The sequence below is a fragment of the Crotalus tigris genome, unplaced genomic scaffold (genome assembly GCF_016545835.1).
Source record: "Crotalus tigris isolate CLP2741 ecotype Arizona unplaced genomic scaffold, ASM1654583v1 scf7180000019079.287715, whole genome shotgun sequence".
In the NCBI taxonomy this organism is placed as follows: Eukaryota; Metazoa; Chordata; class Lepidosauria; order Squamata; family Viperidae; genus Crotalus; species Crotalus tigris.
The window spans coordinates 212,931-239,911 of NW_024097365.1; the positions used below are offsets into that span (position 1 = coordinate 212,931).

At 44.1% G+C, this 26,981-nt stretch overlaps 1 protein-coding gene across 5 annotated transcripts; it reads left to right on the forward strand.

The window, feature by feature from the left end:
- The first annotated feature begins 1,226 nt into the window (after nucleotides 1–1,226).
- LOC120315355 (gastrula zinc finger protein XlCGF26.1-like) lies at nucleotides 1,227–26,314 on the forward strand. 5 transcript variants are annotated; one of them, XM_039359583.1, is made up of 6 exons: nucleotides 1,227–1,316; nucleotides 4,904–5,490; nucleotides 9,618–9,744; nucleotides 16,838–16,914; nucleotides 21,934–22,060; nucleotides 24,085–26,314. In XM_039359583.1, exons 2-6 carry the CDS (start codon nucleotides 5,077–5,079, stop codon nucleotides 25,770–25,772), a joined length of 2,433 nt encoding a protein of 810 aa, XP_039215517.1. In that variant the 5' UTR covers nucleotides 1,227–1,316; nucleotides 4,904–5,076; the 3' UTR covers nucleotides 25,773–26,314. The 5 variants fall into 5 exon arrangements, with proteins under 5 accessions (XP_039215517.1, XP_039215519.1, XP_039215521.1 ...); XM_039359585.1 differs by having other exon boundaries at nucleotides 24,088–26,314; XM_039359584.1 differs by lacking the exon at nucleotides 1,227–1,316 and adding an exon at nucleotides 1,509–1,659.
- Nucleotides 26,315–26,981: the final 667 nt, after the last annotated feature.

Consider the following 26,981-nt stretch of genomic DNA (forward strand, 5'->3'; position numbering starts at 1 on the left):
CTCAGAGGAGGGGCCAAGGCGTCGGGATAGAATGTATATAATGTGTGTTTTTGCTGTGACCAGGTGTGGCTCAAATATTTATTTGGAGTCCACCACGCTTTGCAAACCGTTGTAGCCAATAAATCTCTGTCTAATTTCAACTTGCTGCTTGGTGTTATTCAGTGGGCTAGAATTTCTACCAACACACTGGGCCCCATGGTAACTCCTGTTCTCCCCTCTTCCTCCACCTGAGGCTTGTATGTTCCCTATATACTCAGAGCATCTACTCAGGCAATTGATTATACAATGATAATTATAAAATATAAAATATGATTACATGATAATATTAAAAGCATATATATTTTTATTTTTAAATTTCCTCCAGTCAGAAACACCACTGTCCGATTTCAATGGTTGATCCTGTTAACATCCACTGGGTTTTAGATAAAGTCAGTTCATAATGTATAAATCCTCAGTACAGAGCGACAGCCTTGGCTAAGGGATAAAGTTGGAAAAGCTGTTTTCCTGGGGGGTTACTGCAAGAGATTCATCCTTCCTTCTCTTTCCTTCAACTCCCAGAATTCCACAGCCACTTGTCTGAAATGGTATATAGGGGCAGGGGTGGGGAACCCTGGCTCTTTTATGACTCGTGGACTTCAACTCCCACAATGGCTCAGGAATTCTGGGAGTTGAAGTCCACGAGTCATAAAGGGGTTCCATCTAGCCATGCTGGCTCAGGAATTCTGGGAGTTGAAGTCCACGAGTCATAAAGGGGCTCCATCTAGCCATGCTGGCTCAGGAATTCTGGGAGTTGAAGTCCACGAGTCATAAAAGAGCCAAGGTTCCCCACCCTGGTACAGGGTCTCCTGCTTGAGCAAGGGGCTGGACTACAAGACCTCCAAGGTCCCTTCCAGCTCAATTTTGATTGATTGACATTTAAAATTCCCTGTTGGAAGTGTTTGCTTTCTTCCAGTAAAGGGTTGGAAAAAAAATGGAAACAACCCTGAGAACCACAAAAGGAGCCACAACTCCTTCAGAGCAGCAGCTGTAAAAACTAAAAGGCTGTAAGGCCCTCTTAACATAGGGCGACTCCGCCCCGTTTGCCCTTAAGAATCCTGGTCCTGGCAGCCTCTAGCTTCAGAAATAAGCAGCGCATGCGCCTGGAGTGGGTTGGTGGGAAGCTCCGCCAACCGGGAATCTTTTCTTAGGCAAGAGGTAGAGTTAAAAATCGCCCAGAGCGTCTTGCCTCTCTAGGAAGGAGGGCTCGTTCGCCTTCTGCTCAGCTACTGGGAGCCGGAGAAGGCGCGGAAGTTTGTGCCGGGATCGGAGACGCGAGTGTGAGTTTCACGCGCGGAAATGCTTCGTGGAAATCAAAACCCAAATGCACTTAAAGCGTCTTTCCGGGAAATCTAGGAAGGGTGGGGGAAAAAGGGTCCCCTGTGCTCTCCAGCAGCAGAATATAGGAATGGGGGGGGGGGAGAAGCCCTGCGTGGGAAAGGGGAAGGGGCTGCAGATCCCCAGGCGAGACTCAGCGCCTCCCACAATCTTAACCCTTGCTAGCTGCCCCCCGACCCGACCTCCCTGCTTCCCCACGTGGCCCTTTTCCTTATCTCGGATGCTGCTGATGGAGAACAAAATCCAGGGAGGGTCCAGTCTGCGCCTCCCACCTGAAGGGAACAGGTAGGTGTGTGTGTGTGTGTGTGTGTGTGTGAGAGAGAGAGAGAGAGAGAGAGAAAGAGAGAGAGAGAAAGAGAGAGAGAGTGTGTGTAACCGAGTTGGAAGGGATCTTGAAGGTCATCCAGTCCAACCCTCTGTTCAAGCCGGAGACCCTGGCTTATATCATTCCAGACAGATGGTTGTCCAATCTCTTCTTGCAAGTTTGCAAGACAGGTAGTCCTTGACTTAACAACAGTTCATTTAGTGACCATTCAAGGTTACAATGGCACTGAAAAAAAGCAACTTATGACCATTTTTTCACAGTTGCAAACTTGGTAGCATCCCCCTGGCCCTGTAATCAAAATTCAGAGTGAAACAGATTGTTATGAAATCTGGAATAAATTGTACAATTGGTCTGGGGAAAATAGACGGAAGAACTCTCTGATTCATATTGAAAATATTAAATGAAAATTTAGAATATAGATGACGGGACCCACCAGAGAGAATATTTAAGAGAAAAAGAGACATTTGTTGGAATATGTGGATTACGAATGATAGAAATCAATTATTAACGATCTTTTCTTACAAATGTAAACTAAGCTCTTGTGGAAAACGAAGGACTCTTACGAATTCCAGAGGGTTTCAGCAGAGAGACTTATTGCGCAGGTTCAGAAGCAGTAGCAACTAGCAATTCTGAACCCTGAGGGTGGGTTCAGACTTCAGTTTTATACCTTTCTTTTTTTTCTTTCTCGGGAACAAAGGAATACACATTTGAAAACACATTCTAATACATTAGATTCGTTTCTCACGGGTATACAATGGAGAATTTGCTACATGCATTGTATCCAAATGCAATGCGCATTAGATTAGTCACATACTGTTAACACAGCACTATTCCAGTAATTATGCAGACACATCCTTAGTCTAGTGATTGTTCATTATTCCACATTAAAGCAAACACACTGTTAACCGACTATTATGTGATTTATGTTTTAAAAACCAATAAAATTTATAAATAAAAAAAATTCAGATGTTTGGGCAACTCTTTCATACTTATGACCATTACTGGGTCCCAAAATCATGTGATCCCCTTTTGTGATCCTCGTCTGACGAGGAAAGATAATGGGGAAGACATGTTCCCTTTAACAACCGGGTTATTAACTTATCCACTGCAGTGATTCACTTAACAACTCACTTAACAAACGTCTGAAGTTTGAGCTCAAATTTGTGGTCGTAAGTCAAGGACTACTTGTAGTGGAGAATATCTGTAGCTCGGGTGTAGGGGAGGGTGAAGCTTCATCCTGCAAGCTACAAGCTCAGAGAATGACCCACAACTTTGGAAGGAAAGCCGTTCCATTGGTTGATTGTTCTCACGGTCAGAAAATTTCTCCTTATTTCTAGGTTGAATCTCTCCTTGATCAGTTTCCATCCATTGTTCCTTGTCTGGCCTTCAGGTGCTTTGAAAAATAGGTTGACCCCCTCCTCTCTGTGACAGCCCCTCAAATATTGGAAGACTGCTGTCATGTCGCCCCTGGTCTTTCATTTCATTAAACTAGCCATGCCCAGTTCCAGCAACCATTCCTTATATGTGTTAGCCTTCAGGTCCCTAATCATCTTTGTTGTTATTCTCTGCACTCTTTCTAGAGCAGTGGTTCTCAACCTTTTTAATGCCGCGACCCCAACCGGTCGTAAATCGAGGACTACTCAATCGGTCGTAAGTCGAGGACTACTCAACTGGTGCAGCACCGTTTGCAGAATGGGACTTTTGGCGGGCTCAGCAGGGCAGAGACAGCCTGGACAATTCCTATTGGCTTTTGAAAGCCAATAGAATTGACTCTATTCAAGAGAGTCTATTCTATTGGCTTTCAAAAGCCAATAGAATAAAAGGGAATAGCACAGCTAAGGAAAAGGGGGAAAAATGGCGGGCTGCGTTGTTTGGCGACCCCCGTGAAATGGTCATTCAACCCCTGCACCCATTGCTCCAGACCTAATTATACAAGGGGTCCTCAACTTACAACAATTCATTTAGTGACCGAACTTACAACGGCACTGAAAAAACGGTCATACGTCACTTTTTTCAGTGCCGTAACTTTGAACGGTCACTAGTGAACCGTTGTAAGTCAGGGACTACCTTACTGCTATTATGTCTCCCCTAGTCCTTCTTTTCTCTAGACTTCTTGTTGTTGTTGCCATATCCGTTTTCAGACGTTGGCGATCATGTTGGCGATCCTGTTTTTATCAGCATCCGCACGAAAAAATGCTGCTGAGTTTTGTCCGAACCAGTCCCTTAGATTTTGAAGCCACGATGTTCTTCTTCTGCCTGGACCTCGTTTGCCTTCCATCTTTCCCTGGAGGATTAAATGGAGTATTGCCGTATTTTTCTGGGTGTCGCATCAATATGTCTGAAATATTCTAACTTTTGTTTTTTAATTGTTTTGATGATTTCGCTTGGCTATCCCAGGCGGCTGATCCCCTCCTCATTTCTGATCTTGTCCACTCAGCTTATCTTAACAGCCACATTTCAAATGCTTCTAGTCTCTTCAGGTGGCCTTCTGTCAGAGACCGACTCTCTACTCCATAGAGCAGGATAGAAAAAATAGAGCATCTGACAAGCCTGGTTTTCAGTCTCTAAACTAGCCAGACCCAATTCCTGGAACTGTTCTTCGTATGTTTTTGCTTCCATACCAGGAGAAAAAGAAGCTGTAGGTTCTGCAAAGCTATTTGTTATATAATCAAATGGCGCTGAAGCATCAAATAATAATAATGATAAAGTTGGAAGGAACCTTGGAGGTCATCTAGTCCAACCCCCTGCTCAGGCAGGAAACCCTATACCATTTCGGACAAATGGCTGTCCAGTCTCTTCTTAAAAACTTCCAGTGTTGGAGCATTCACTGCTTCTGGAGGCAGGTTGTTCCACTGGTTAATTGTTCTCACTGTCAGGAAGTTTCTCCTTAGTTTTAGGTTGCTTCTCTGTTTGGTTAGTTTCCACCCATTCCTTCTTGTTCTGCCTTCAGGCACCTTGGAAAATAGCTTGGCTCCCTCTTCTTTGTGGCAGCCCCTGAGATATTGGAACACTGCTATCATGTCCCCCCTCGTCCTTCTCTTCATTAAACTAGACATACCCAATTTTAGAAACCGTTCCTTATATGTTTTAGCCCCCAGTCCCCTGATCATCTTTGTTGATTAGGGGACTGGAGGCTAATCAACTAATCATCTGGATGGGACTGTCATCCTGTGTGGTTTTGAATTATTTTTCTCTTTTTCTTAGACTATCTTCCTTCACGTACCAGATCTTTGCTTTGGGAGATAAATGACTCCCGTGTCCTTATGAGATTCATCTGCAGCCTCTTCGTGCAATTCAGCCTCTAAAAGTGAACGTAACTTTGTAGAGGCGGGAGATCCTTTGCCCTGTTGGAAACTACACTGGAGTAGAAAGACAAAATGGACGTTGAGTGTCCAGCGGGAATGGAAGCCACCAGAGGCCCTGCTGCCTTTCAGGGTGGATCTGGTAGTGTGTTGTGGGAAAGTACCAGGCCGAAGGTCCTGCATGAGGATGTCATCAGCTCTGACGTTCATCGTTTGTTCTTCAAGAATTTCTGCTACCAGGAGGCGAAGGGGCCCAGAGAGGCTTGCAGCCAACTGCATCAGCTTTGCCATCAATGGCTGAAGCCGGAAAGCAGCACCAAAACTCAGATGGTGGACATGGTGGTCTTGGAGGAGTTTCTGGCTGTCCTGCCCCCAGAGATGGAGAGCTGGGTGAGGGAATGTGGAGCGAAGACTTGTTCCCAGGCTGTGGCCCTGGCCGAAGGCTTCCTCCTCAGTCAAGCAACAGATGAGGGGCAAGTAGAGAAGCAGGTATGAGATTTTATCTTGGCATGGAGGAAGAACAAGACATTCCCTTGTTTTATGAAGTGCTTCACTTTTTATTACTTCAGGCAAATAGAAAATAGAATAGGAATAGAATAGAATATAGAATATAGATAAGAATATGAATAGACTAGAGGAATAGAATAGAATTAGAATAGAATATAGAATATAGATAAGAATAGGAATAGACTAGAGGAATAGAATAGAATAGAATAGAATAGAAATAGAACAGAACAGAACAGAACAGAATAGAATAGAATAGGATAGAATAGAATAACTTTATTATCACTTTAAATGTACACTCATCAGCATACATTAAAATGAGATTTCGTTTCATACAGCTCTCAAAGGGTAACCATCTCCAATATACACTGCATAAACATATCACAAAAAAAGAAATAAAATACACACACACACATACACACACACACACACACCTGTGTGGCCCAGAGAAACAACACAAGTCCAGTTCGGATGTATACATATACATGTCGAGAAGTACGAATCCTGCGAGTTTACCAGATGGAAGGCATAGGTAACAAAGCTGTTACAGCGTCTGGTAGTCCTGCTAGAAATACTTCAAAATTTCTTCCCAGAGAGGAAGCAACAAAAACAGACTGTAAAGTGGGTGTGTGAGGTCTCTAACAATGCTTTGAGTTCTAAGCTCATAGCACTTATAAGCAGTGTGTCCTGAATCACAGGAAGTGGGCTTTCTATTATCTTCTCAACTGTCCTTACCACTCTATGAGAAGATTATAATTGACTTTTCCCTCCCATCGCTTAGATAGGAAACAAACAGACACACAGCTACGGAACAGGAAATACCTGGCCCAGCACGAGTACTTGGGAGAAAGATATTGAAGTCCTGGTAGTTCACAAATTAAGCAGGAGTCGGCAATTAAGAAGGCAGAACTCTTGGAATATCTCTTCCAACAGGCATCTTTATTAAGAGAAGATGGTTGCAGGCATTCTAACAGAATCTGAGAGGCCAAGCCCTACCATTCAAGGTTTTAAGTGTTCCCAAGCAGCCCCTACCCCACCGTCCTTCCAGCGACAATCCCAGGCGTTACATTTCCACCCCCTTTTCCTCACGGCCGGTAGAAGGGAGACTTCAGAAAGTAGTAGATGAAAGGTGATGGCCATATTGTTATGGTCAGTCCTCTTGGTGAGATCCACGTTCAGTCCCTTTGAAGTTTTAATGAAGGAAGTGAGAGCCATAAAACCCCTTTGCTCATTCCCCTTCCCCTTCGTAGTATGACAGAATCCAGAGAGGGCAGAAATGGGGTTTTCCATAGTCGATAACTAGAAATGAAATATAATTGGATTCTGACAAATGTGCTTCAGTTGCTAGTAAAGCCAATGCAGTCTTAGACTGATCAATAAAGATACATGCTGAGATCATCAGAAATGATTGTTCTGCTTTACACTGTAGCAGTCAGATCATACCTGGGATACTTGCACTGGCTCCAGCTTTGATTGACACAATGCAAGAAGAATGCTGAGAAACTGGAAACGGGCAGAGAAGGACAACAAAGGTTGAGGGGATAGAGTTTAAATCCTAGAAAGAGTAGCTAAAGAACAGGACATCTTTCATCTGAAGAAGAGAAGGAGCTGGGGAACCATGGTAGCAGCCTTCCAAAATTTAGGGGCTGTCAAAGGCAGGTGAGTATGGATCGATTCTCTGTGGGACAAGGAATACTTCATATCTATCTTTACAACGGGAGATACAAAGTCAAAATAAAGGAGGAATTTCATCCCTTTGAGAGATATGGGATAGCCCAGTAATGGCGAACCTTTTAGAGACCGAGTGCCCAAACTGAAGCCGTGGCTTCGGTGGTAATGGTGTAGGACAGTGATGGTGAACCTTTTAGAGACCGAGTGCCCAAACTGCAACCCAAAACCTACTTATGCATCGTAGTGGCCCATTGGGTGGGTGTGGCCCATTGGGTGGGCGTGGCTACGGTGGTAACAGCAGACTGGGTGGGACTAAAAAGTTCAATCAATCAATTCCAACTTTGCAAGATCTTTTTTTTTCCCACGAGAACTTGAAATTGACTGATTGATTGAACCTTTTTTTTTTTGTACACGGCAGAAGCCTAAAGTGAAAAGGTTTCATAAAACCCAGCTGAAGGCCTAGGACTGGGGCAACGGCGCGTGTGCCCACAGAGAGGGCTCTGAGTGCCGCCTCTGGCACCCGTGCGATAGGTTCGCCACCACTGGTGTAGGACTAAAAAGTTCAATCAATTCCAACTTTGCGAGATCTTTTTTTTTTCCCCGCGAGAAGTTGAAATTGATTGATTGAACCTTTTTTTTTTTGCACACGGCGGCGGAGGCCTAAAGCAAAAAGGTTTTATAAAACCCAGCTGAAGGCCTAGGACTGGGGCGACAGCACGCGTGCCCACAGAAAGGGCTCTGCGCGCCACCTGTGGCACGCGTGCCATAGGTTCGCCACCACGGGGATAGCCTGTCCCCTGGAGAGGTGCATGCTTCTATACTGGTAGTTTCCAAGTCAAGGTCTGGGCAGCCATTTCAATCAATCAGAATAGAGCTGGAAGGGGCCTTGGAGGTCTTCTAGTCCAACCCTGTGCTCAAGCAGGAGAACCTATCCCATTTCAGACAAGTAGCTGCCCAGTCTCTTCTTAAAAACTTCCCGGGATGAAGCACCCACAACTTCTGGAGACAAGTCGTTCCACTGATTAATTGCTCTCACAGTCAGGAAATTCCTCCTTAGTTCTAGGTTGGTTCTCTCCTTGATTAGTTTCCATCCCTTGTTTCTTGTCCTGCCTTCTGGTGCTTTGGAAAAGAATTTGACCCCCTCCTCTTTGTGGCAACCCCTCAAATGCTGGAATACTGCTATCGTATCACCCCTAGTCCTTTTATTGTCTAGACTGGCCCTACCCAATTCTTGCAACTGTTCTTCCATATTTATCTGGCATGTTTGAGGAGTGGACTAAAAGACCTCCAAGATGACCCCCAATGCTAGAACTCCATTATTAGTAATAGTAATAGTAGTAAAGTTGGAAGGGACCTTGGAGGTCATCTAGTCCAACCCCCTGCTCGGGCAGGAAACCCTACACCATTTTGGACAAATGGCTGTCCAGTCTCTTCTTAAAAACTTCCAGTGTTGGAGCATTTACTGCTTCTGGAGGCAAGCTGTTCCACTGATTAATTGTTCTCACTGTCAGGAAGTTTCTCCTAGTTCTAGGTTGCTTCTCTCCTTGATTAGTTTCCACCTGTTGCTTCTTGTCCTGCCTTCAGGTGCTTTGGAAAATAGCTTAATTCCCTCTTCTTTATGGCAGCCCCTGAGATATTGGAATAATGCTATCATGTCCCCCCTTGTCCTTCTCTTCGTTAAACTAGACATACCCAATTCTCGCAACCGTTCCTTATATGTTTTAGCCTCCAGTCCCCTAATCATCTTTGTTGCTCTTCTCTGTACTCTTTCTAGAGTCTCAACATCTTTTTTGCATCGTGGTGACAGCTGTGAGCTGTGGCCCACTTCTGGTACATGGCCTATTCACAACCGGGCCGTGTGAGTGGCTGGCTGGTGCACACTCGTGTGTGTGTGTGTGTGTGTGCACAGTCCCACTCATGCACATTGCAGGTGCTCTAGGCCTGACTCGTGCGAGGGTTGTGGGTGCCTGGGTCCCACTTTCACGAGCATTGTGGCCATTCAGGGCCTGACTCGCGTGAGCATCACAGTGTTGTGGTTCCGGCTCTTTATTAACCCCATATTTACCAGACAATTCTGCATATTGTCAAAAGCAAGAATATACAATATTTGCAGCATTGACACACAGGGGCACTCGGCCTCACTCGTGCAACCATCACAAGTGCTCTTGGCCCCACTCTCGCAAGCCACGGGTGCTTGTCCGCATGCACCGTGCGTGCGCACGCTCCTGCCCCTCCCATAAAACCATCCCCTCTTCCCTCCGGGCCGCCAACCCGGAAAGGGAACTCTGTTCTACAGGAACAAGGGGAAACCCAAGCCCAATTCCACCCCAAGGATGGAGAGAGGAAGCTTCAAGGTTAGGGACAGAAAAGAATTCCATCTACTCTGTGTGTCTTCATCACAGCTACTCCATTCCCCCCCCCCCTTCTGTCCGGTGTTTCAGGTGCCAGAAGCATTGACGGGGATGGTCTCGACACAAACCAAAGAAAGGGAAGATGTGTCCACTTCTTCTCAGGAGCAGCTCTTTGGGAAGATGTCTGAGGAGGATCCAACTCAGGTCACCTCCCAATGTAAGTGAAGAATAGAACAGCTATGCTGACTCCGGAATTCTGGGAGTTGAAGTCCGTGAGTCATAAAAGAGACGAGGTTCCCTACCCCTGGAATAGAATAACTTTATTGTCATTGGGTAACTTTCAACGAAATTAAGTATAAGTGAAATTAAGTGAAGGTATCTTGCACAGTAGAAGTGTAGCAAAGATGTCTGAGAGTGTTTGCAGGAGCTTGGTTAGGAAGGGAGAGATTGGGACTCTTGTGGAAAAATAAAGCCTTAAAAAAATAAAGGGCTTTTACGAAATTCCGAAGGTGAAAGAGAGATTTTTATTTTTGCGCAAAAAGGTTCAGAAGTGACTTAACAATCAGCAAATTTCTGAACAAGGGGGAGGGTCTAAAATAAAGCTTTATAGGTTTCTTTTTCTCAGGAACAAAGGAAGCATAGATGGAATCTTACATTGTATATGGAATCTACTTTGTGTAACATTCAGATAGTTTCTCACACGTTAGGTCCATTTCTCATGGGAATACAATGAAGGCAGTTTTTTACTGTTATACAATGTTTCTAAATATGCATTAGGTCATTCACATACTGTTAATACAGCTTTTGGTTAACACAGCTTTCTTTCAGAGATTATGCAGACACATGATTTTTTGCTTTTAGTGATTTTTCATTATTATTATTATTATTATTATACTTTATTCTTCTTTATTCTATGTTATTCTATTTCTTTCCCACATTACTCCCCCCTTTTGGAAGTTTTCCAGCTTAAACTTCCATTATCCTACCTCTGATTCCGGATCTCTTGAAGGTACCATTTTATATTCCCATAAGGCTAACATTGTTTCATGTTTTGCTGTTAATTGGGCTGTACTTTCTGAGATCCTCCGAATCATGGCTATAAGACAGGGGATCAAGCAAGGAATTAAAATACATCCTAGAATTAACAAAACTTTCAGGCCTACAAACCTTCATAGTTATAGCAGCTTTGTTAATTCCAGGATCCATAGCAGTGGTCTCATTGGTTCCAGACCACCAGTTACCATCTTCCCATGTCCCTGTGCATAGGAGGTCACCTACTGCTACACAAGATTCTGTTTTGTTTCTTGAGTAACATACATGTCCTACCAAGTTGGAAGTGAGACCCCAATCACCATCTTTCCCACTTGTATAGGTTAAATTATTATTTTTAGACATTTCCAGTACCTTGGTATAATTTAACTCTTGTGCTTCCCATGGCCACCTTTCTCCCATGTTTGTTCCACCACACACAAAAAACAGACACGCCTAAAGTATGGGCAATGTCTTCTGCTAACTTAACAAAGGTATTGGTTACATGTCTAGGTACTTCAGGAATATATAGGTTCTCCATTTCCTCATAATATGACCAAAATAATGATTTTTGTTCTGGCCTTTTGGTTGCAGTTATAATTTTGACTTCTATTTCTGACATTGAGTCATAGCCATTTGTATCTATTCCTATCCCAAACATCCATTTCTTACTTTCCCACCTATTCTGTTCTAGGAACCAACTGCCATTCTTGACTGTGAGAGTCACCAGTTATCCGTTCCACAGGAAATTGCTTTTGTTTCATTCTTTTCAAACAAGATGTGGTCTATCTCTTTTGGGTTTTGGGTATGCCACTTAATACATGACCACCACTTACATTTGACCGCACATCCATCTGGTGGGCACAAGTACTTATGTTTTGGGATAAAGTTGTGAATATTACCGATCCCTCCGCAACCATATGTTGGAGTCCAATAATTAGCTGCTTTGCAAACATCAAAGGTGACGCTAAAACTGGAGTGTGGATTGGATTTCCATTGGGAGATCCCTAAGAGTGCCTGGTCCTTATAGCTAGTTCTTGTTCTATGTGTTTTGATTTGTAAGGCCCAACGATCAGGATCAGACTTTGGGTTATAACACTGATATTGGACACCTTTTCTACAAACTTTATATGTAGTTCTATTGTATGTACAAGAGTCAGGAGAACTATCTTGGCACCCTTCTGGTTTAACCGTATGGTAAATCAAAGTCTTGGTTATCTGGTTTCCTTGTTTTGTAGTTTTGATACAGTTTTGACAACCTTGGTTTCCCTGTGCTTCTGCTCTTTCTTGGTGTGTGCTACTCAATAATTCTTTATTAGAGGGTTTCTGCATTATGACCTCTCGTGTAGCCATTGTACTGATTTGTGTAGGAATGTGTGTGCATATTAAATAATTAACAAATATTACGAGCTGTAGAATCCTCATATCTTCCACCGTGCGTAGAGAGACAGCTTCCTGGGGTGTCTCAGCAAGGTTGTTGATCACACCCTGTCTTGGGAACCCGTTGCTGTATTTCTTGTAAATTTCAATACTAAAGGCTTGTCACTCTTGTCCACCTTGTAGGTCACCGGATCTGCAGGTGCTGCTGCTTTAACTCTACTCCAATGGATCCAAGACTTTCCTTCCAAGGTTTTCACTGCCAAAGGAGAACATATGACAACAGTATACGGTCCTTTCCATCTTGGGCTCAAGGGATCTGATTTCCATTTCTTTACCCACACTCTATCTCCTCGCTTAACTAGGCAACTGTGCTGACTCAACAGTAGAAGTTTGAGAAACTATTGCATAACCAGAGTATCTACATCCTTTATCCATAAAGCTAGAACCATCAGTAAACCATTGATAGTCTGGATTATGCAAGGGTTGGTCTGTAAGGTCAGGTCTGCAAGAATATTGTAGTTCTATTGTTTGCATGCAGTCATGAACAGGTTTGGTTGAATCAGGAATTGGCATTAGAGTTGCTGGGTTTAAAGTTGAGCATTGTTGCAGTGTAACTTGTGGATTTTCTAATAAAAGAGCCTGTATTTTATGCATTGATTACTTATCCATAAATGTCCTTTATTGTCAATGATTGTCTGCAAGGCATGACTAGTATAAACAGTCACTGGAGCTGAAAAGGTTAACTTGTTTGCCTCCTGCAGTAATAGCATAACTGCTGCTAGAATTTTTAAACATTGGGGCCAACCTTGTGAAGAAATGTCCAGGTGTTTTGACAGATAAGCGACAGGGCGGTTCCAACTTCCCTGTTTTGGGGTAAGGACCCCTAAAGCTACATTTTGTCTTACATCCACATAAAGTGAAAAGGGCTTAGATATATCAGGTAGTCCTAGGGCAGGGGCTGTGGTGAGAGCCTGTTGCAATTGTCTCATTGCTTGGGTTTGTTCCTCTTGCCACAACAGAGGTTCTTTTTCTGGTCCCCTTAAAGCTTGGTACAATGGTTTAGCTGTGAGAGTGAAGTTAGGAATCCAAATTCTACAGAAGCCTGTAATTCCCAAAAAGGCTCTAACTTCCTGTTTTGTTTCGTGGGATGGGAATCTGTAACACAGCTTGCTTTCTCTGGGGGCCCAAAGTTCTTTGTCCTTGTGAAAGTTCATAGCCTAAATACATTACAGTCTCTTGAATTAATTGTGCTTTCTTTTTGGATGCTCTATAACCACAGTCTTGTAACAAGTGGAGCAGTCTGGACGTGTTTTCAAAGCAACCCTCCCTGCTTTGGCCAGTTACTAAGACATCATCGACATATTGAAGGCAACAATCCTCTTGTCTGAATAACTTCAGATAAGCAAGATCTTGGGCTAGGGCTTGACTAAAGCACGTTGGTGAATTTTTAAATATACGGCTACCACAAGGATTTGATTGCTTGCCAATAGATTTATTTAGGACAGATCTGGTGGCTCCCGTGTCAACTAGCATCGGGACAACCTGTCCTCCCACCCTTATTTTAACAATGGGCTCTGGGGGTGGGGCGATAGAACCCTGTCCTCTTCAGTCTTCCCATTCCATGTCAGCTAAGCCGATCATGTTTTCTTCTCTTTCCTCTGTCTGATTGGGATAAACTGGATGCCCTCTTCCTTTGAAGCTCTTTCTGAAGCCTCTCTGGAAAGTCCCTCTAAATCCTCTTCCTCTTCCATACTGGCGAGATTGTCCCCTGGGTTGGCCATTCCTCTGGGGGCACTCCCGTTGCCAGTGTCCTTCTTGTTTACAGATGGCACACTGATTGGGTCCTAGGCATGTTCCTCCCAATGCCATGGCTAACATTTCAACTTTCTTTTTTTCTTTTTGATCTGATTTGCGTTCCTCCTCCCTGTCACAGTTACGGAACATATTGAAGCATTGAAATATTAGTGTTATCTGGTCCAGGAACCAACACCTCTCTTAGAGGGGCTATATTTTCTTCTGTTTTTATTTCTAACTTGCTCCTGGTGCGGCTAGAAACTGATGTCTTGCTTTCATTTTCAAAGTTATTCAAGCTTTTATCTGTCTCTTGAAGGGATCCAGCTGTTGCTAATTTTCCTTCCTCACCGGCTTCTGGCTGAAATTGGGCTTCTCTTTCAGGCAGAGGGAGTGGAATTTGCTGATTTATTCTCCCTTCTTCTCTTCTAGGAACGTAGGGGGGTGGTCTGGCAATTTCCTCCCTATCTTCCTGGCTGAAAATCTTAGCTTTTGTTTGAGGCTTGGCTTTTTGGCTTGCCAAATATATCTTTGCACATTCTATCTGACATTTTGCTAACCATCTCGGTTTTTCTGCAATGTTGATTTTCCACTGGTCAATATAGGGGTACTGGTCCCAATAACCATTTCCAGTCACAATTTGATGAACCCGTGCAACGAGTTCGGGATTCGCCAATCCCATCTTTGGCCACCCTACGCCCAGGGCAGTCCACTCAGATTCACAGAATCTTTTTAACATGGCTGGATTTGGTTTTGGATCTCCATAATCCCTAGAAAAACCCTTTTTGAAATTCTTTAACATGCACTGGAGTGGCGTCTGGTCAACGCTCTCCTTTGACTTTTTCCCACCCATTTCTCTAATACACTACCATTGATCACTCAGCATGAGCTACAATGGTTTAACCTCCCACACAATCCTGCCTATTGAAGGCTTAAGGACGACACCTTTGCCTTCTAAGGGGTGATCAATCCCTTCTTCCGATCCAAAAGGGAGCAGGTTTCCCCTGTTTTACAATACTTGCCTGCAGGCGTTTTCCAGACTCCTTTGTTGATTTAAGATCTGTCTGTCACCCTCACGGATCCTTAGACAGGAATGCTTCGCTGATGGGTTAATTCCCTTTCCTTCCGTCGAGGTCTCCTTGTAGTCAAGAGCTACGGAGCCGGCTTTTGGAGCTGTCGTCGTTTAGGAGAGGGGGGGGCCCACCAGGGCAATCCGTCTTGGAAGGTTAAATCCTTTTTCTTAAAAGCCCTTAAAAATGTCCCGGCGGAGGAGTCGCCATAAATCTTGTGGAAAAATAAAGCCTTAAAAAAATAAAGGGCTTTTACGAAATTCCATGGGTGAAAGAGAGATCTTTATTTTTGTGCAAAAAGGTTCAGAAGTGACTTAACAATCAGCAAATTTCTGAACAAGGGGGAGGGTCTAAACTAAAGCTTTATAGGTTTCTTTTTCTCAGGAACAAAGGAAGCATAGATGGAATCTTATATTGTATATGTAATCTACTTTGTGTAACATTCAGATAGTTTCTCACACGTTAGGTCCATTTCTCATGGGAATACAATGAAGGCAGTTTTTGCTTTTATACAATGTTTCTAAATATGCATCAGGTCATTCACGTACTGTTAATACAGCTTTTGGCTAACACTGCTTTCTTTCAGAGATTATGCAGACACATGATTTTTTGCTTTTAGTGATTTTTCATTATTATTATTATTATTATTATTATTATTATACTTTATTCTTCTTTATTCTATGTTAGTCTTTCCCACATTAGGACAGCTGCTGCTGGCTTGGGGTGTGGCCGGCGTGGGCGGAAGAAAAGATAGAAAAGGGAAGGAAAGGAAAAGGCCGGGGCCTGTTGCTTCCTTCGTAAGGAGGATATCTCAAACGGAGGCAAGAGAGAGAGAGTACATAGAAAGGAGTTTGTTGAGGCTCCTAGCCTCAGATTTTAACAATAAAGTGTCGGGAGGAACTCCCCCGTTCGGTCCTTCCAGCCGGGATTCCCCTTGACGTTGCGGCGCAGAAGAAATAGATTGTGAAGCCAGCTACCAGAAAGAGGTTTAATTTCGAAGATCAGCGTTGAGTGACAATTCAGCTTGAGTCCCCGGCTAGCTAGACAGAATGATTTTTTAAACAGAGGTTTTATACCTTTTTGTGGTTTCCAAATTTGTCATTTTTGATTGGTGAGTTTGAATCTGCCTTTTCTGATTTGTTGGTCAGTGACTATTGTTGGTTAAATTTCCTTGCTAATCCTGCCTGAAAGGTGTTAATTACTTTATTGTTGTGTCCTGATTGTTGCTAACTGGTTCCTCATTGTGTATGTCAAGTGTTTGCCATTTAGCCTCAGGCTGCTGTTGACCCAGTTTAGTTGGGGTGTTCCTAGGTTATTTCTTAGTTGGGCTGGGGAGGGGGTGTCCAACTCTCATCAAAAGATAAGGGGGGGAGGGCTTTGACGCTGAAACCTGACTGAAGAAGAAGCAACAGAAGGAGAGAAGAGACTGGTGGTGGCTATTGTTGCTGCAAAGCCTGGAGGCTATTTGGACTGTGACTAGTGCTGCTGGTACAGGTTTTAGACATTGTGGGGGAGTTGCCCTGGGGGATGAGTTATTGCTACAGCACACTGACTGTTGTTGTTTCTACTACCGTCTGGAGCCGGGGCTTTCCTCCATCCCACTTGACTCTGAACGATCGCTAAGGAATCTTTTATTCCTGCTGCTATACCGGCCTTGGGCTGTTGGATATCATCATAGCATTGATTGTTGTGACTGGTTATTTTCATTCCTGGAAGCCCCTCCTTGATGACAAGAGCCTGCTACCTACTAATTCTGCATGAGCTCCGGCTGGAAGAGACATCTTATCAACCCCTCGAGAACACTACTGCAGGGCCTGGCAAAGGGGGCTGGGGCTGGGAGGGCCTGGTTTCTGGCGGCCTCTGAGGAGGTAACGCTACAGAAGCAATGGATCCATCGCTGCTTTCTTTCATGAACTTCTTTGACAGTCAGATATTTTGTCAGCAGACAGGAATGAGGTTTGATAGGATGATAAAGCTCCCCACAGGACATTCACACGGCTTTAAAATATTCCATTTCCAACACCTTTTTCTTGCTTGTAGGGAATGGAAAGGCATTGGTGGTTATCCCTGAAACATCTCCCGTTTGTGATGAAGCAGAAACAGCATCTCCATCTCAGGTAGGGGAAGATTCTTCATAACAGGAGAGAGTTTGGGGGACAGGGGTGGTCCCAAATCCCTGCCATGGAAATTAACACAAAGGTTGCTTTTTAGCATGGGAAGCTAATGCAATCAAGATTTAATTTAATAGACCAGTAGTTTATTGATGGAAATGAAATGATTTTTTTCCCCTTTCTTGTTTCTCGTCAGCTATAAAATAGCCAACCCCCCCCCCCCAGGAAACATTTTTTTACTCTTACTTATAGTTTATTGTTCTAATGCTCATGCTTTCTGTCAAATTAAGTTATTTATTTATTTATTTATTTATTTATGAGACTTATATACCGCTTTAAGTGCAAGCACTCTCTAAGCGGTGTACACCAGTAAGCAGTGTATATATGTATATATGTATATGTATAGAAATAATAGTAAATAGTAGTAGAGTTGGAAGGGACCTTGGAGGTCCCTCTAGTCCGACCCCCTGCTCGCGCCAGGAAACCCTACCTATGTCGGACAAATGGCTGTCCATTCTCTTCTTAAAAACTGCACTTCAGTGTTGGAGCATTTATCTGCTTCTGGCGGCAAGCTGTTCCACTGATTAATTGTTCTCACTGTCAGAAGTTTTCTCTGTTCTAGGTGCTTCTCTCCTTGATGAGTTTCCACCCTTTGCTTCTTGTCCTGCCTTCAGTGCTTGGAAATACTTAATTCCCTCTTCTTTATGGCAGCCCCCTGAGATATTGAATACGCTATCATGTCCCCCCTTTGTCCTTCTCTTCATTAAACTAGACATACCCAATTCCAGCAACCGTTCCTTATATGTTTTAGCCTCCAGTCCCCTAATCATCTTTGTTGCTCTTCTCTGTACTCTTTCTAAAGTCTCAACATCTTTTTTACATCGTGGTGACCAAAACTGGAGGCAGTATTCCAAGCGTGGCCTTACCAAGGCATTGAAGAGTGTATTAATACTTCACGTGATCTTGATTCTATCCCTCTGTTAATGCAGCCTAGCACTGTGTTGGCCTTTTTGGCAGATGCAGCACACTGCTGGCTCATATTTAAGTGATTGTCTACTAGGACTCCGAGGTCCCTCTCACAGTTACTACTATTGAGCATGGTGCCACCTATGCTGTACTTGTGCATTTGGTTTTTCTTGCCTAAATGTAGAACCTTGCTTTTTTCACCATTGAATTTCATTTTGTTAGTTAGTGCCCAGTTTCAAGTCTGTCCAGATCCTTCTGTATCTGAAGCCTGTCTTCTGGAGTGTTGGCTATTCCTGCCAGCTTGGTGTCATCTGCAAATTTGATGAGTTCCCCATCTATCCCTTCATCCAAATCGTTGATGAAGATGTTGAAGAGTACTGGGCCCAGAACAGAGCCCTGGGGCACCCCACTACACACTTCCCTCCATATAGATGCAGTTCCATTGAGGACCACTCGCTGAGTACGGCCGGTCAGCCAGCTACGGATCCATCTGGTGGTGGTTCTGTCTACCCCACATTTTTCTATCTTGTCAAGTAGTAGGTTGTGATCTACTTTATCAAATGCCTTACTGAAGTCCAAGTAAATTATGTCCACAGCATTCCTCTGATCCACTAATTTTGTCACTTGGTCAAAGAATGCAATAAGATTTGTCTGGCATGATCTATTTTTGACAAACCCATGTTGGCTTTTAGTAATGACTTTGTTTGCCTCTAGGTGTTCGTTGATTCGTTGTTTGATTATCTTTTCCAGGATCTTCCCAGGTATTGAGGTCAGGCTGATAGGTCTGTAATTTCCTGGATCCATTTTTTTTCCTTTTTTGAGGATGGGAACTACATCAGCTCTTTTCCAGTCCTCTGGTAGTTCCCCTGTGTTCCAGGATCTTTGAAAATATAGTTCAGTGGCTCCGATATCACATCTGCCAGTTCCTTGAGAACTCTGGGGTGTAATCCGTCTGGTCCTGGCGATTTGAACTCATCTAGGCTGGACAGGTGCTCACTAACGATTTTCTTGCCTATCTTAACTTGTGTTTCTGTTTTGTTTTTTGTGGCACTATTTTTGATAGGTTGGTCTGTTTTTTCCCTTTGTGTAAAGACAGATGCAAAAAATGAGTTAAATAGTTCTGCTTTCTCCCTGTTGCTTGTCACCTTCTTGCCACTTCCACCCACTAATGGACCAATCATTTCCTTCACTTTTTTCTTGTTTTTTACATATTGAAAGAAGCTTTTTTTGTTATTTTTGACTTTGGTCGCAAGCCTCAGTTCATTTTGAGCCTTGGCTTTCTTCACTTCATCTTTGCAGGCTCGGGCTATTTGCTGATATTCTGACTTAGTTATGTTCCCCTCTTTCCACTTTCTATACTTGTCCTTTTTATCTTTCAATTTGTCAGAGAGTTCTTTATGCAGCCATGCTGGTTTCTTTTGAGAGCTGTTATTTTTCCTCTTTGTTGGTATTGTGCTAGACTGTGCTTTTATTATCTCATTTTTCAAAATTTCCCAAGCTTCTTGAGTTGTTTTCCCCTTGAGGATTCTCATCCATGGAATCCTTCCCAAGCCCTCTCTAAGTTTATTGAAATTAGCTCTCTTGAAGTCCAAGACTCTAGTTTGACTGTGTTCTATTGGTTGTGCTTCTATAATGTTGAATTCTAATATTGCATGATCACTTCCTCCCAGGGTTCCTATGGCTTCAACACCGTCTATCATTTCATCTCTGTTAGTGAGAATTAGATCCAAAATGGCTAATCCCCTAGTTCCATTCTCTACTTTTTGGGAGACAAAGTTGTCTGCTAGGTTTGCCAGGAACCTGTTTGATCTTCCACTTGGTGCGGAGTTTGTCTCCCAGTTGATGTCAGGGTAGTTAAAGTCCCCCATTACTATTGTGATGTGCTTCCTACATACCTTAGTTAGCTGACTAGCAAAAAGTTCATCTATTTCCTCTGTTTGGTTGGGTGGTCTGTAGTATACACCTATGGCAATGTCATTTCCCCCCCCTTTTATATTGACCCAAATGCATTCAAGACAGTTTTTATCATTGTTGTACTCTATTTCTGTGAAGATGTAGTTATTTCTTATATAGAGAGCAACTCCACCTCCTCTTTTATTTGGTCTGTTTCTTTTAAATAATCTGGGTCCTCATTTTACCTACCCCGGAAGGATGGAAGGCTGAGTCAACCATGAGCCGGTGAGATTTGAACCGCTGACCTGCTGAACACAGTCAGCTAAAGTGGCCTGCAGTACTGCACTCTAACTGCTGCGCCACCTCGGCTCCTTATATCAGTGAATAAGCATTAAGCATTAAGCTTTAAACATGCTCATAAGCAGATCAGCTTAGCAATTAGTATTGTATGGGGCAAATTTGCTGTGTTAAAATTCTTCAAGTAGTGTTAAACGTCTTCTGTCATAAGGGATTTGGGAAGGATATGAACAAGAAATGAAATTGGTCAGGCAGAATGATATCAGTCATGATCGGAGGGGGGAGAGCAACTTCAGAAATGGCCCCTTTAAGAATGGCCATGCTAATGAGCGGACCAATGACCCAATCGAGAGTCAAGGCGCAGAGGCAGCATTTTATACTCTGATGATGTCGGCAGTGTGGCCGACAAAAGCTCAGTATTTTTGTAGATTAAACAGCTTTGTTTATGATGTATGTATGTATGTATGTATGTATGTATGTATGTATGTATGTTTTTTTTAATGATGCACCCGGTCAGCCCAAATATGGGAAGAAGAAATCTTTTGCCTGTATCAGCCCCCATCTAGGGCTATCCACAGGCAGCAGTCGCTACTGCGACAATCATTGTTGTGTTAAATTTGGATTGCTAACAAAGAGTTAAAAGGAAACTGATATAGCTATTTCGACCTTTAAGCCACAGGCGCTTTCTCATTTTGTCAGCTGTGTCAGGGAGGAAAGAGACGGGAGGAGATATATATATAAAAAAAGATTTCTTCTTCCCATATTTGGGCTGAGGGGTGCATCATAAATAAAAGTGAGAAAGAGCTTGTGGCTTAAAGGTCAACACAGCTGCCTAATATGCAAGCAGCAGGTTCGAATCTCAGAAGGGTATACCTGGCTGATGAGGGCTAAGGAGCTCGAAATAGCCATATCAGCTTCCCTTTAACTCTTTGTTAGCAATCCAAATTTAACATATATACATATATACATACCTCCCGCCTACCAGCCATTTGGAAATACCTCCCACCTACCAGCCATTTGGAAACCCGCCCTTATTAACAAACGACTCCCTAACACAAAAAATGACACCAGACCCACACTCACAAAAACCACACAGGATGTCACCACCACACATCCACGCACAAAGCAAACCCAAAGCCACACCGATGATGAGGCACGACCACAAACCAGAAGCCAGACCACAGCTGCATCATTAGCCACTTTAAACCCTTCCAATCCATACATGAAGCAAACTGACACCCTCCATGAAGAGGAGGCACGACCACGAACGCAAAGCCAAAAAATAGCAAGGCAGCCCAAAATCTTAAACCCCCCTGCAACTCAGACTAACCTGAGCACAACCAAACAGAACACTCCCCCAGCCAATCAGAGCACAGCCAACCCCCAGCCAATCAGAGCACAGCCAACCCCCCAGCCAATCAGAGCACAGCCAACCCCCCAGCCAATCAGAGCACAGCCAAGCCCCTAACCAATCAGAACACACCTCCATCCAATCAGAACACAGCCAAGCTCCCACCCAATCAGTTCATACCCCCACTGGCAGTTAAAAGGAAGAAACAGCTAAGACCACACATTGCTCCACGAAGCTGAAAACACCAGCCTGAAGATGACGAATGGAACTTCATCGAAACGTTGCCAAGACACTTCCAATTTTACGCGGGAGAAAACCCGAATAACCAAAGATCTACATATATACATACATACATACATACACAAATTTCTTTTTTGTTGACAAAGAGTTAAAGAGTTAAATGGGAGACTAGAATAGCTATTTCGTGTGTGTGTGTGTGTGTGTGTGTGTGTGTATCTGCCGCTCAGATTCCTTCCTCCTGGGACTTCTCTTAAAGAATTTTTGTTTTCCTCTTTCAGGGTTCTGTGTCTTTTGAGGAAGTGGCTGTGTATTTTGTGGAGGAGGAATGGGAGATTCTGGATTCTAACCAAAAAGCTTTGCACAGGGAAGTCATGCTGGAAAATTCCCAAAATGTGACAGCCCTGGGTAAGGGCCCCTCCCTTCCTCTGCGTTGGCTTCATTTGTGGAATACCTTTGTAATCAGAAGTATTTGGAGAATATCTTCCAGATGGAAGAAGACATTCTGCTTATCTGCTTAGTTTCCTTCTTTATGTGACATTCATCACCTCAATCTACTAGGAGTCTAGGTGACACACAACATTCCGAGTCGATAATGCAACACAAAACACAATGCACATTAGTAAAACATTCTCAGGTTGATGGTTGCAAACTTATTGATGGCAAAAAAAAAACAACCCTTCTAGATAAGGTTTAAGACGTTTTCGGAAGGCCTTGAGAATGGGAGCAACCCATATCTCAGTGGGGCAGAAAGTAAGCTGTTCTAAAAACAGGTGAATCCCAAAAAGGATGCCTGCCCCTGAACCCCCATCCTGTTGCACCTTGCAGGTGTTCTCTGATCTCCTGCAAGATGCAACAGGTGGAGCAGGAGTTCCCCAATCCTCTGGGCTGGACAGGTGGCCTTTACACTGTACTGGTCCTAAGCCAGATCAGGATTTATGGGTATTGAGCATCCTTTTGAATGGTACACATGGATAGATGTCCAGGTAGTGGTTTCATGTGGCAAGTCCTGTTGCGCCTATTGTGCGCCTAGATCGTGAAGAAGCTGCCATTTCCAAGTGGTCTTAAAGGGCAGCTCCAGGTAGGTCAAATTAGGGAAATGAAAAGGGCACGAGTGATTGTCCTCGGTGCATCCTCATTTGGATAAAGCTGTTGTTTGCATACCAGGTGGAGATTGAGAAAGACCCTCCTTCCCAAAGCTTCCCTTTGCTCATCTAGTTGGGAGCTTCCTCTAAAGGACAGCCACATCAAGAGTCAAAATTCATATTGTCCTGGACTCAGTAGACTCAGCGAATTATGGCCTTTTCTTGCCTCCAGTCCTCTTTAACATCTACATGGAGCCACTGGGAGAAGCCATCAGCTATTTTGGGTGAAGTAGCCTCACTATGCAGGTGTTACTCCACTTGTTCCAAAGCAGGAAAATAATACAAGTCTTGACATAGAGGGCCATGCTCCTATCAATCAGGTCACACCGTAGTTCATCCATGATTATGACCAACATAGGTTATGGACTAGAGCCTGGGAAATGATGAGTTCCAATCTTTGTTTAGTCAGACAAGCCAACCTCTTCTGCCAAACTTAGAAGAACTTCCCCCTACTGTTTTTCTATCTACCTGCTGTGTCTGTTTTTATGGGTTTTTTTAACACCTCCATGTAGCTAGCTGGTAATTCTAAGGAGTTTAAACATTTTTTCTGTAGAAATTTTCTGCAACTGTCTGCTTGCCTAAGCTGTGCATTATGAAAGAAAAAACGTTGACCCTCCCCATCACACATAACATCCTAAAAGATACTTTTTCACAGGCAACTGGGTTTCCTTGATTTTCTTTGAAGACGTTTCGCTTCTCATCCAAGAAGCTTCTTCAGCTCTGACTGGATGGTGGAATGGAAGGATTTATGGTCCTTGCAGACAGCTGGTCATTTGCCTTCTTTTAGAGAGTTATTGAGGCCACTTGGGGTTTTACCTGTGTCCTCAGAGTCACCTGATTAGTGCAAATGGCTGCAGAATGTTTTCCTTCCCTTGGCTGTTTCCTTGCAGTCTAGAAGGCTCCACATCCATTTGCACTATTCAGGTGACCCTGAGGACACAGATAAACCTCCAAATGGCCTCAACGACTCTCTAAAAGAATGCAAATGACCAGCTGTCTGCAAGGAGTATAAATCCTTCCATTCCCCCACCATCCAGTCAGAGCTGAAGAAGCTTCTTGGGTGAGAAGCGAAATGTCTTCAAAGGAAAAACAAAGTCCAGTTGCCTCGTGAAAAGGCTTCTTTGGGACAGTTATGACCTCCATAGACATCTCACATAGCATTTTACGGTTTCAGGATAGGTCCTTCTTCCGTGTGCATACAGTTTATTTTTGTGGTAAACTTAATGCCAGCCTCTGTTTCTGCTCAGAATATTTTTTTTTCTTCCTCTTTTTCTTTGTTTTCTAAAGCAGCCTGTGAACAGGAGACACAAAATGATAAGGAGGAGAGAGTGGCACTCTTGCCAGCAGCCCCAAATGAAGCGGATAAAGAGACGTTTGCCAATCAAGAGGAATCAAACGGTCAGGAAAAAACCTGCGAAATAAATGGAAGACCGACTTCGGACCCATCGGGAGGTGCAGAAGCCCACGTCACCACGAGCGAAGAGTGTGGAGAGGGCGTTGGTGAGAGCAGTGATCTTGCGAAGCACGGCGGAATCCGCAGTGGGCAGAAACCATACATGTGTGTGGACTGTGGAAAAAGTTTCTGCAAGAGATCTCGGTTCAGGATCCACGAAAGAATGCACACCGGGGAGAGGCCATTTAAGTGTGCTGAGTGCGGAAAGGGCTTCACGGTGAGGGGTCATCTGATCAATCATGAAAGAATCCACACAGGGGAGAAGCCCTTTAGGTGCATGGACTGCGGCAAGAGTTTTAGTCACAAAAGCGCGCTTTCTCGCCACGAAATAATCCACACCGGGGAGAAGCCCTACAAGTGCGTAGACTGTGGAAAAGGCTTCTGTAATGGAGGCAGACTTAGGATCCATGAAAGAATCCACACAGGGGAGAAACCATTTAAATGTATGGAGTGTGGAAAGGGCTTCACCATGACGGGTAACCTTGTGAATCACAAAAGAATCCACACAGGAGAAAAGCCCTTTAGGTGCACGGACTGTGGCAAGAGCTTCAATCAGAATAGTAGCCTGGTGACCCACAAAAGAATCCACACAGGGGAAAAGCCATATCACTGTCTGGAATGTGGGAAGAGCTTTAGTCAGAACAGTGCACTTACTCGTCACGAAAGGACCCACACCGGGGAGAAACCTTTTGAGTGCTTGGACTGTGGAAAGAGTTTCAGTCATAACAACAGCCTAATGACCCACAAAAGAATCCACACAGGGGAGAAGCCATATTGTTGTCTGGAGTGTGGAAAGAGCTTTAGGGACAACAGCGCCCTTGCTTGTCACGAAAGGACCCACACCGGGGAGAAACCTTTTGAGTGCTTGGACTGTGGAAAGAGTTTCAGTCATAACCGCAGCCTAATGACCCACAAAAGAATCCACACAGGGGAAAAGCCATATCAGTGTCTGGAGTGTGGGAAGAGCTTTAGTCAAAACAGCGCACTTACTCGTCACGAAATGATCCACACCGGGGAGAAACCTTTTGAGTGCTTGGACTGTGGAAAGAGTTTCAGTCATAACAGCAGCCTAATGACCCACAAAAGAATCCACACAGGAGAAAAGCCATATCACTGTCTGGAGTGTGGGAAGAGCTTTAGCCAAAACAGCGCACTTACTCGTCACGAAATGATCCACACTGGGGAGAAACCTTTTGAGTGCTTGGACTGTGGAAAGAGTTTCAGTCATAACAGCAGCCTAATGACCCACAAAAGAATCCACACAGGGGAGAAGCCATATTGTTGTCTGGAGTGTGGAAAGAGCTTTAGGGACAACAGCGCCCTTGCTTGTCACGAAAGGACCCACACTGGGGAGAAACCTTTTGAATGCACGGACTGTGGGAAAAACTTCAGTCAGCATAGCAGCCTTATGACCCACAAAAGAATTCACACAGGGGAGAAGCTATATCAGTGTCTGGAGTGCGGAAAGAGCTTTTGTCAGAGCGGCCATTATATGATGCACCAAAGAATCCACACGGGATAGAATCTAAATTCAAGGTGTAGCCAGGTAGAAAATATGTGAAACAAAAGAATCGACGCAGGAGAAGCCATCTGGATACTTGGAGTGCAGAAAGAGGAATTTTGCATAAAATGAAAAGTCAAGGGAGAAATATTTGATATGTAGTGTGGTGTTACTGCACATTTTGATTACTTTTTCACATTTTGAAAAAGAAAATAGCCAGGAAAAACGGAAGTGAAAACTTCAGAGACAGGAATGCTAAAGAACGATTTGATATGGTCTTTCAACCTTCAAGCAAGATAGGGCAAGAAAAATGCCTCAGTCAGGTTGATAAATAGAGGGGAATTAGCAAGAAAGGGAAAACAATATTTTTAAGAAAGTCAGAAATTACAGGAAATTTTGCAAGTAAGATATGAACCAGAGAATGGTATGCTGTAATTCAGAAATGTCAAACACAAGGCCCGGGGGCTGGATGCGGCCCGCAAAGTGGTTTCATGTGGCCTGCGAAGCCATCCTGGAAACAGTGAGGGAAAGGCCCCCTCTGCCATGGCCCTGGCCCAGGCCGGGCGGGAGCCAATGTACAATTTTGTGGTGGCCATCTATGCTGAAACATTTTCAGTCTTAGCTCCACAAGGCCGTCTGGAAACAGCGAGGAACCAGCCCCTGCCGTGTCAGCCTGGGTGCATGCTGGGGAGGTGTCAGCCTTTGTGAGGAATGAAGAAATGCACCATGCCTTGGCGCATGCCCTGGTCCCACCCCCTTCTGCCAGAGACCCTCAGATCTGTCCCATTTCTGCCCAGGCCCCCACAGTCCCCCACAGGCACCCTTGACGCGAACAATGTAGAGCTGGCCATGCCCACCCAGTAGGCCACACCCACTCCATCCACGTCCACCCAGTAGGCTGCACCCACCCTGGCCACACCCACCCGGCCTCCCGAAGGCCACCACAATGCTGATGCAGCCCTCAATGAAATTGAGTTTGACACCCCTGCTGTAATTGATTATCATATATGCCGGTGTATAAGGCGACTTCCGCAAGCATTAAAATCAGCACCGAAGTCGGGGGTCGTCTTATATGCCGGAAATACTGGTAGTTTCCGGCGTATAAGACGATGCTCTAGGAATGCGGCTCGGTGCCAAAGACGGGGGTCGTCTTATACGCTGGGTTGCCTTATACGCCGGCATATACGGTAACAATTTCTTCCTCTTTAAAAAATGTTTTATTGTATTATA